Source organism: Ananas comosus, unplaced genomic scaffold (assembly GCF_001540865.1).
Source record: "Ananas comosus cultivar F153 unplaced genomic scaffold, ASM154086v1, whole genome shotgun sequence".
Lineage (NCBI taxonomy): Eukaryota > Viridiplantae > Streptophyta > Magnoliopsida > Poales > Bromeliaceae > Ananas > Ananas comosus.
In genome coordinates, this window is record NW_017890640.1 from 28,559 (window position 1) to 39,854 (window position 11,296).

Genomic DNA, 11,296 nt, shown 5'->3' on the forward strand with positions numbered 1-11,296 from the left:
AAATTTGAGATTTTAAAATTTTAAAATTTAAAAGTACATATTTTAAATTCTAAAATATAAATATAAAATATAAAAATTCAAATTCTAATATAAAAAAAGGGATAATACCATTATTTTTTATTTATAACTATCTACTTTAATTCTTATTCCATCTTATCTAACTAAACGCTATTTTTTTTTATTATCAAGAATAATCTAATTTTCATCCAAACGCAAAATTAATCTAATCCCTGTTTATATCTCAATTTATACACTAGTGTAGTAACCGGCACGATGCCGCGGATAAATAATAGAAGAAAAATTAAAAAATATTGAAGAGTAAGAAGAAAGAAGTTTGGAAAATAAAAATTCAAGTGTGTTTTATTTTTTGGGTAGGGAAACGTATGAATTGAACTAATCAATATGGCCATTGAAAAATCGATAACCGTCCAGAATCAATATTCAAAAAAAAATACCTACAAAGGTCGTATAAAGATGGAGATAATAATGTTGCGATAATGACGATGATGGCGATAAAAATCTGATAAAAATTTGCAGGATTTTGCACCTTTTGGATATGGAATGATCAAAAGTTGCGGGCCAAAACTGCCACATCAATTATGAAATAAAAAATAACCTCTAAATTAATCAAAATAATGCATATAAATCAAATCCTTGATTGATACAATCACCGTATAAAAAATAATGCAAATTAATTAAATTCTAAATAAATATGTAGTAAGAATTCAAGATTAAAATAAAGAAAAGAAAAATTAGGTTTAGAATTTTCATTTTTCAAACTTACCCCTCGAACCGTCCATTATTGCTCTCCAATTAGCTTCCTCTATTGAAAAAACCGTTCGATTACCTTCTTTTCCCATCAATCCGAAGAGATCGACATTGACAGAAACTCTATAAACACTCTTTTGATTCGGAGGGGGGTTTGGGTCGAGTCGGATTGGCACGGATTAGGACTTGGAAGACTCCCTTGCTCTTCCCCAACCTCTCGATCTGAAAGTAGTAGCTATTCATCTTCTCAATTTTTAATTTTGCATGTGAGAAATTGTTTGTAGGAGAAGAAAGGACTAATTTTGAAGAGGAAACGTATAAATTAAAAAACATATTGATTACATATCATTGAATAAAGAGGAGGGCAGAAGAAAAAGCCAAGAATAAAAATCAATTTAAAAAAAGTAATTTTGAAGAGGAAACGTATAAATTAAAAAGCACATTAATTACATATCATTGAATAATTAACCACTCCGCTAGTTTACTTTAATTCTTCCCCCGCACCCCAACAAAAGTCAGAAGCTCACTATAAAGACCCTTCCCATTTTTCCTTCCTCCCTCTCCTCCCCTCCCCTCCTCCCCCACAACTTACAACAACTAAACTAACGCCCGAATAGGAAGGTCTTGTTCACTGCTTACTCCTCTCCAGGCGACCTCGGGTGGGTGGCCAAATCTGATAGGGGAAAAAAAATTTATTTTAAAATTCATATTTAACCGTAAGTTCCTTGCATCCCATATCAAACCAAGCTTTTATACATTTTTTACTGATAAAATCTTTATAGATAATAAGATATATTTAAAAATTATTAAAATAGTGCACCGTTTAAAAAGAGATAGGAGTGATTGAAAAAAAAAACTTAACTAAAAATAAGAACCGAAAAGGTGAGGGGAAGAGAGNTTTATTATTATAAATAAATTTTAACTCTCAAACACATTGATCACCTCCCCTCCCCTCCGCTCCCCCCCCTCCCCTCACTAATTTTTAATTTGTTTTGTTTCCCGGCCCCCTCTTCCAACTTCCAATAATGGAAAAGGCTTCTTCCAAGGAGCTGATGAGCCTCGAGGAGTGGGAGTTCCTGGACTTTGGCCATGATGGTAGGGACTTGTCCCAGAAGATCTTCTTTGATCCCAAGGGGATCATCAACATGGATTACTTCATCTGCCCATCTCACCCCACTCCTCCAATCCCCCCTCACCCGGCCCATGTGGAGACCCACCAAGATGATGGAGATGGTGATGCTGGTGGCGGCGGCGATGGACCTCCTTGCAAGGATATTCCGGTGGTGGTCTTACCGGACCAAGATCCGGTCTCCCAGGTCGTCTTCTTCTTCAAGAAGACCAGGGACGCCGAATTCGTCGACATGAAGATGGGCTCCCCCATGGCCGGCGCCAAGCTGATCGTGCCTCACGTCGAGCCTGATCCGATCTTGTTTGATGAGGAGGAAGGGCCTTACAGTTCTACGGAGGTTGCCGAGGATAAGGCGTCGAAGAAGAATTCGGCGGAACTAATTAAAGAAGAGGAGGAGGAGGAGGAGGAGGATGGCGACAGCAACATGTGTTCCGAAGACAAAAAAGGGAACCAGTTGCTGGAGGGAATCGGATTCACTGTGTGGAGGTGGAGAGTGAATGGGATCGGAGCACTCTGCTCGATTGGAGTGGCTGCTGCTGCAACCATCTGTGTCTTTATATTGGGCGGCAAGCACAAGCACCAGCAGCAGCACCAGCACCAGCACCAGCACCAGCACCAGAAGCACCAGCAACAGAAGCTCCAGTTTCAGATCTACACTGAAGACAAGGTTCCCGCAGTTTCATTTTAATTTCTACCAACTTAGTCATGCATCCGCTGTCGATTTACGCTGTGCCTTCTGAAACTGTTTAATTCGGGTTGCAGAGGATTAAACAGGCGGTGCAGCAGGCCACGAGGCTGAACCAGGCAATCTCAGCAATGAGAGGAGCTCCCATCACAAGGGCTCACATCTCATTTGGTGGCTACTATGACGGGCTTTAATCCAAATCGGCCTTCTTGGAAGGATCTCACTCAACTTATGCCATCTTGTAATTTCCATATAATTTTATTTTTATTTTGTCCATAGAGGGTTATGGCGGTGTTCTCCCATAGATTTGTAGGGAGAGGGAATAAATAGTAAATGGCATATATGGTTCGGTACTCGGGTGTGTATAGAAATGGAGGGAAATAAATTATTGACTAGTTACCGCGATCGGTTAGATCTGATGTGTACAAGTAACTTCGTTGGTGAAAGATGCATGGAGACCCCCCTCAACTATTTGCTATTATGAAAGGAAGCCCTGAACTTTTTTTTTTTCCTATTTTCTTTGATTGAGATCTCGATGTTCTTTCTTTTGTTCTTCCCAAATTTAACTGAGATTGTGTAAATTTTGATAGTTGTAACTAATTTTTGGCAAATCAGAATTAACAGCCAATAATTGATAGTGGTGATAAATTAAATGAAGCCCCTAGGCAAACTAAATTGGGAAAAATTGAAGTCCCCAATTTAACAGATAGAAATTAAAATCCGAGGGGAGAGTTGTTTTAAAATGCCGTGAAGTTGAGGGGATCTTAGTACAACTTAAAAATTTATTTAGATTTAGCTAGTAAAGTTAAAAAGTTTGAAATATTAAATAGTCAAATTAAAATAATTTATAATTCAGATAAATTTTATATATTTTTTATCTCGTTTATTTTATACTGTTATAATATAATGGATTAGAAAGTTATCTACAGTATCTTGATATGCTTCAGTTGCCAGAAATTCAGGGATTGTCACCTATCATGCTGTCACTGCTAAAGGGCCCGCATGACGCCGCATGCACGGAAAATTTATAGCAAAAAATTTTTATCATTTATTCTACAATATTTTTTGAAATTGCATTGAATCAGTTTTTAATTTATAGAAAATGAAAAATTCTCTTTATGGATACATATAGAAATTTTTTTATAATATTTAATTAAATAATTTTATCATAATATAAATGAGAGAAATAATTTTATAGAGACTTATGAACAATTAGGCAATTTTGTAGAACTATAGATCCTCTCAGACATATGATCAATATCGAAATATTTTAGTTAATAGGGTGAATTCCTGTTTAATCAAAAAAAAAATATTTAAGTTAGTTTTTGAAACATAATGTTATCTAAAACTTCAGCTATATCAAGGTACATATTGAATAACATCAAAGCGCATATTGAATAGGGAAAAAAAATGCTAAATTATAAAAAGCTCGCTACACTTTAGCTCTTATTTCAGTTACCCTCTTGCAATTATTTAGCTCCATATATTTTGTCACTATCTCACGTAGGTCCAATTATTTAGAATAATTGTTCAATTCAGCTATAAAACTTTATAAAAATAAATTTACAAATAAAGTTACCTTTAGGCAATGTAATATATTCATATAAATTGAATAAATTGTTCAATAAACTATCAATTTTATCAATAAAATAGAAAATTTTCTTTACCTAATTTTTTTAATATGTTTTTGAGTTTTTTTTTTTAGAGAGATAACACGCTACCCACTTCGTTTATTTCAATTAGAAATAAACTTATTTGGAAATGTGAATCAACTAGGATTCGAACTTGGGACCTCGGGTATCAACTACCAAACTGTCGATAATATATTTTTTGAATTACAAATTAAATATATGTTGAGATGTAGAATAATATGATATGCCAACTAGTTTTAATAAAATTTTACAGCCTAATTTGTCATTATTTTAAAGTTTTGGATCATTTTAAGATGGTGACAACATTTAAGGTGATAATTGTTGATGAAATTTTTAATGTAGTAATTGGGTGAATGATAGTAGAGCCGAAGTGTTAGGAGACTTTTTATAACTTAGCCCGAAAAAAGAAAAAGTAATATTACTTGCATACCCATAATATATGTACAAATTTTATATTTGGCTCATCCAAAAATCATATTTTTATGTTAGCTCTTATCATTTTTTTTAATATTAAAAATAAGCAGCTAAACTCTCAAATGCATGCCTGTAATACCTACATCTCACTTTTGTGTATATAAGTAGCATTTCTCTATCAAATTTTGTTTAAGCATATGAGCTGTGCCTGCAACTTTTGACATATTGGCTAGGAATTGATGTGTTATATCGCATATGAAAATTGTTATGTTAAATAAACTTGCTATTTTACATGGAGCATTACCACAGTATCTCAAAATTAATACATGTTATTTTATAAATTAGGAACTCAGGTATCAACCATCAAATCTTTTGCCACTTGTGCTCGGATTCGAACTTCGTTTATAACAGTATTGTAATACACTATTATAGCTGAGAACAAAAGCAATAAAATCAAATTAAACTTTAAGTAAAATGGTTAATGAACTAAATCTCATAAAGCTGAAAGTTAAGATGCATCCATAATTTATCCCTTCATTTTTGTAACGATCCAGCATAAGAACAGTAATAAGCTGCTGGGCCCGAACAACAAGCTCCAAAATAATTCGTATTAGAGTGTGTGATCTTTATATTTCTAATTATAATCACTTTATCATCCAATATGAAATTATTGGTGCTATTTGGGCTATCAGGGGCACCACAGATTTTTCTTGTTTAGACTGTGACGTTCTCATCTGTTCCTATGTTTTAATTTGGGCTTTGATACCAAATTTAAACGATTTAACTCACTAGTATTTAATAACTCGTTAGACTCCAACTATTGATCTAAAATTGCTTAAGTTCAATTATTAGTAGTAGAGTCCAAACTTTTATTTTCCAGTCATTAATTACTTTTTTATTTAATCATGAACGAAGAAAGAGGTTGTTTCTGCAATTTACCTTTGGCAAGTTTACAATTCCCAGTTAAATATATGTACATGTACTGGCTATTGTTTCTGCAATTTACCTTTTTTTGGGTAAATGGTTCTTTTTCTGAACTTCTACAGAAATTTTACTTTGGATTCTATTCCTTAAAATTAAATTTAATGTTTCTTAATATTGCTATAAATGTATTGCGTTAGCCTTTTTTTAGTTGTTAGTTATTAACTTCACAGATGGGAAAAAAAGGTGATAAATTTCAATTTGCCCCCCTTGCTGTATTACTATTTTTATTTTGCCATTCGTAGTTCAAAAATTGCACTTAACTAGTATCCTGTATAGTTTTATTTCAACAAAAAAATCTATCATCAAACAGAATAGTAAAACAATGTTTTTAAAATTATAAAATGATACACTCTTTAATCAAGGATTTTAAATATTTATTGGCATGGGCATATAAACTTTGCCGTATTGTGCGAATAAAATATCAGTATAATACAATCTCCGTGCTGATTGCACAATTCAGAATTTTCTATTCTTTATATTATTTAGTAATTTTCTCAATAAAGTTCAAAATATTTGATAAAAATACACAATAAATAATTAATATATTTTGTTGTTAAAAATATAAATATTTCATGCCATTATGTGTCCGTATAAGATTGGTACTTTTTGTGATAGGTACGCATCAGTATGGCCTAGCATATACTCTGTCGTATCGCTATGCCGGTAAGTTTTCGACACAACTCTGTGCCACGTTATTTAAATCTTTATTTTTAACGGTAAATATTTTATAGTAAAATAAAGAAAAACTATTGAATAGTTAAGTATAACTTTTTATACCATAGGCTCGTGGAGTGGTAAAATAAAAATACACTATACAACATAGTAGTTAAGTATGATATTTTGAAGGGAAAACTTCAAAAACCTCCCCTATGGTTTCGTAGTTTCTCACTTTGCCTCCCTGTGGTTTAAAATGTATCAAATTGCGCCCATGTGGTTTCGTTTATCTTTTCGGTAGCTTTTTCCTTAATATTTTATTAAATTATATACAAAAAACTTCATATATCCATTTAGATTTATCAAATTTTCACTTTAGTACCCTTTAATTTTAACTTTATCACTGATTTAAAAAATAATAATAATAAAATTGATAAAAAAAAAAGGAGAAAAAAGAGACCACGGGAGGACAAATTGATACATTTTAAATCATAGGAGGGCAAAGTAAGAAACTACGAAACCACATAGGGGGGGTTTTGAAGTTTTTTTATTTTGAAGCACGAAATAATAAAGTAAAAATATGCTATTCTACGGCAGGAGCAAAATAAAATTTACCCAAAAAAAATTAAAAAAAGAATGATGCGACCTCATGTCGGGGTCTCTTTTCAGGCCGGAAACGTGGCATTAAACGAATCCCATTCCACCTCAAAAAGAGTCACCATTGTTAAGGGAAGCAGATGAAATGCGTTTGCTTTCTCAAGCAGTGCCACTTCGGCACAAATGCATTTATTTTGCATTTAGATTTTTTTCATTTTTCGTCAACAGAGATAACGACAGGTAGCGAAATTAGCTAATTGGATGTAATCTGCAGAGAATATTAAGTTCAGAAACTAATGAAATTTCTTTGACCCTAATTTATCCACGAGAGGGGAAAGTCCAAAAGAGTTGGGGAGTGGGAGAAATATCTAGCACTCCATGCAAGAACCAAAGCAAAACTGAAAGGAAAGAACATGAGTTGAACAGTGATTGGGCCACAAGGAGCCAGCAAAGGTTGGGTGGTTGTCCGTTGTCCTCAGTCCCGTACATACAAATGTAACGTTGCTTGTGCGAATGAGTTTACCGATGATGGCGACCTCAAAGGGCGCAATTGGTTGCAAATGCGCACACGGCAACCACTGTTGGAAATGGGCTGCACTGTGCCATTTTCATTTTCATTTTCATTTTCATGCATGCATATGTTATTATCAATCTGATCTAATCTAGAATCTTCTAGCCACTATGGGACAGAGCGCATCTCCTTTTCTTGCCCGCTTCTCCTTTCATTGATGGCTAGCTGCTTATATTTCACTAGTCCAATTGGTTCAAGCGCTTAAAATTGTATTAAACTAGAAGGGTAAATTGTAATGTTATCTTTTAAACTTTTGGGAGTAATTTATATTGCAAACTCCCAACTCGAGTAAGTGAGTTTAGCCTGCGCTGCCTCGTGTTCAGCACCCTGATCCGTTACCACGCAGGCTACTATCTCTGATCCAAATAATAATAATATCTCATAACCCAACCTCCGAAGTGACATTCGCAGGACGCTACCCCAACCGAGTATAGTATCACTGTCAAATTCAACATACATGCAGGTTGTGGTCAAATGCGATGATCAAACAGATCATGATATACTATCATANATATATATATATAGATATATGTCTCAATTACTCTACTGCAGATGTCAAACTATCACTATTATCTCAATTATGTCAACAGTTCATCTTACAGATTAAATAATATAATGTGGATATAGAAATTAGTCCGCCAATTTTGACAATATGGAATCCACCTATAACGCAAGTCCAAAAAAATTGAACAGTAGACCGGATATATAGCAGCCACAATACTTTAAAATAACTTAAAAATATCTCGTCACAATTACGGAAAATCTGCTCCTAAAAAGTATCAAAAAAAAGCGTTTCTAACTATCAATTTTTACCAAAAATGAGTCTAAATGAGGATAATAATATTGTGATACTAACCGCGACATCAAAACACCAATAAAATACACGTGCGCGCTCACTACTTGCTCGCTTGCTAGAACGAAACTAAACTTGCTTGCCTATATCTAGGGGTGTAATGCGTGCCATGCCGGCACGGCCCACCATTTTCGGGCCGAAACGGGTTAGTGGCCAGCCTGGCCCGGCCTAGCCCGGTTTCAATTTCGGGCTGTGCCGGGCTGGGCCCGAGTTGCCTAGCTTTCGGCCCGTCATGGCCCTTCAGCCCGGAAGGCACGGGCCGTGTCGGGTCGGGCCATGCGGGGTCGGGCCGTACTTCGGGCCAGTCTTTTAAAATATTTATTTTTAAATTTTTTTAAAAAAATTAGTTTAAATTTGATTAAATCACTAAAAATTTATAAAATAATTATAATATATAACTTTTTTACAAATTAAATAAATTTGTATTATTTTTTCTTAAAAAAAAAATTTCAACGCCGGGGTTTCTGGGGGAGGTAGGGGTTTTCAGGGCGGAGAGGGTCTCGAAGAAGAGGCCGGGGAGGAGATAGGGGACGCCGAAGGGGAGGAGGTTGGGAAGGTGGAGGGGAACGGTCGGACGAGGTGGGGGCCTTGGATTTGTGTGGCGAAGCGGGGGCTACGGGTGGCGAAGCGGGAGCCACGAGGGGCGGCGCGGGAGCCATGGGAGGCTGCGGGGTGGTCTCGCGGGCCGGCGCTGGGGCCACAGGCGGGGTCGCCGGGGCCATAAGGAGGGGAAGGGGGGCGGCGCCTGCTCCTCCCAAGGTCTAAACTTGGGAGGAGCAGGAGGGTTTAGCCCCAAGGCCTTTGGGCCTTGGGGGTTCCGGGCCAGCTAGCGCGGCCCAACCAGGCCGTGCCGGGCAGGGCCGCCAGCCTCTCCTCGGCCCGGCACGGCCGAGGCCCGTTTCGGACCGGGCTGTGCCGGGCTGTTGGGCCACAGATTAGCGGCACAGCATAGCCCAGAGGCTCGGGCCGGGCCGGGCCGGCCCTGCACGGATGCTACAGTACCTGTGCCGTGCTGTAGCCCGGCCCGAGGTCATGCCGGGGCGGGCGGCCATGTTTTATATCTCACCTATATCTCAGCCAATTCTCTTTCTCTCTCTCCAACCTTACAAGTGAAGGAAATAAGCTCAAATGAAAACCTTCGGTGCTACATGAATTCCATGCAAAAATAGCAAAAATGCCATTAGGTCCCTCAAAAGTTAATATTTCAACGTTAGTCCTTCACAAATTATATCTTGAGTTTTAAAGTCCGTTTTGCGTCTATTTTGCTAAAAAGCGTCTTCAACTCAATCAAGTATTGTAGAAAATATTGACGAAATAAAATTATATTGTAATCTTCTCTATTTACTAAGATCCAGTATATCACAAATTCATTCATCCAAAATTTTATTAACAATATCAAGAGTAAATATCTTGAAATTTTATTATATAATGTATAAAATCGGAAATCTTGCAAACCAAAAATCAAAACAAAATTTTAGGACTAAAATTAAATTCCGCTAAAGGTTGAACAATTATATCGAATTTAAAATAAAAGGAAACTTATTTATTTAACAAGTAAGAAAATAATTAATCTTTAAAAATAAGAGAGAAGAGCAATAATTTTGGAAGACTTTGTAAAAAAATTTAATAAGAGTTAAATGCAAAATGTTAAGATTCATGTATGTTAGGATTCATATATATGTAGTCTACCATGGTCACAAGACAGTCGGCCGAAAAACATCCTAAGACTAGAAACTTACGTAAATCTATAAATAGAAGTATGATTCCCAAAAATTAAAATTTAAAGGTATTAATTCTAGTATTATGGTTAAATACAAAAGCCAAAGAAAGTCAGGTAAGGCAACCAAAATCAAAATATAAAAAACTCAAAGAGTAAAACCAAAGAATCTCTACCTAACATTCTGTCCCAAATAATCGACCGTCCCTAGAGCAAGTGGCAAAAGGCTTGGTGGTTGGTACCTGAGACCCAAGTTCGAATCCTAGTTGATTCACATTTCCAGCTAAGTTTTTTCCAAATAAAATAAACGAAACGGGTGGCGTGCTACCTATCTCTCAAAAAAAAAAAAAAAAAAACATTCTGTCCCAAATAGGCTCTCTCCTCTTACCTGAGGACAAGAGTTAGGTAGGATATATACAAAAGTATCGCTTGGACTAGATGTAGGAAGTTGAAACACCAATATAGGAGAGTTCGGCATATTTTAATTCTCATCCACATTTGGTTTTATTTGGATCTGAATTCACCACAACAAGTTTATTGGGTTAATTCTTATTATTGTGAACGTTCGACAAGACTACAATTTCAAAGAATTGTTGGCATAACTGTACATAGATTAGGCTCTGTATACTGAATCAAACTCTAATTTTGAAAAGTTACAAGAGAATAGTGAGAAATATTCATTTTTTGAATTTTTTTATTTTGATTTTTTATTTTTTAAATTTTTATATACACATGAATATATTAACATATATAAATATATAAAATATGGGCAAAAATGTATGAACATTGTGACGCCCGCTTCCTAAAGGAGCCACTTTTCCTAGAACTACTCTAGTTCTATGCTTGCTCAGTGCTCTTTACTTCTTGAGCCAGCCACGCCTAAAATGGTATAATCGGACTAAGAGGTTTTAGTCTTAGAGCATGTTTGGATGCATAGTTAAAAAACTCCACAAAATTTTTATCCTGTAGTTTTGGTCTAAATGAATTACGGATTTCTGTAACTATAAAAAAAATTCCGCAGTATCATTTTTAAGCTGTTTGGATACATATCATACAATTCAACAAAATTTATAACAATTAAATTTCTAAAATTTTAAAATTCAAAATTCAAAATTCAAAATTCAAAATTTAAAAATAAACTTTTAAAAATTAAAATTCAAAATTCAAAACATAAAATTAAAATTTAAAATTTAAAATTTAAAAATTAAATTAGATTTTATGTTTTAAATTTGAAATTTGAAATTTGGAATTTGAAATTTAAAATTTGAAATT

At 35.1% G+C, this 11,296-nt stretch overlaps 1 protein-coding gene across 1 annotated transcript; it reads left to right on the forward strand.

Annotated features, from left to right (window-relative positions):
* The first annotated feature begins 1,672 nt into the window (after positions 1 to 1,672).
* LOC109704000 lies at positions 1,673 to 3,063 on the forward strand. The gene is made up of 2 exons (XM_020224745.1): positions 1,673 to 2,564; positions 2,660 to 3,063. The coding sequence occupies exons 1-2, from the start codon at positions 1,794 to 1,796 to the stop codon at positions 2,774 to 2,776; spliced, it is 888 nt and encodes a 295-aa protein (XP_020080334.1). The 5' UTR covers positions 1,673 to 1,793; the 3' UTR covers positions 2,777 to 3,063.
* The last annotated feature ends 8,233 nt before the right edge of the window (positions 3,064 to 11,296 follow it).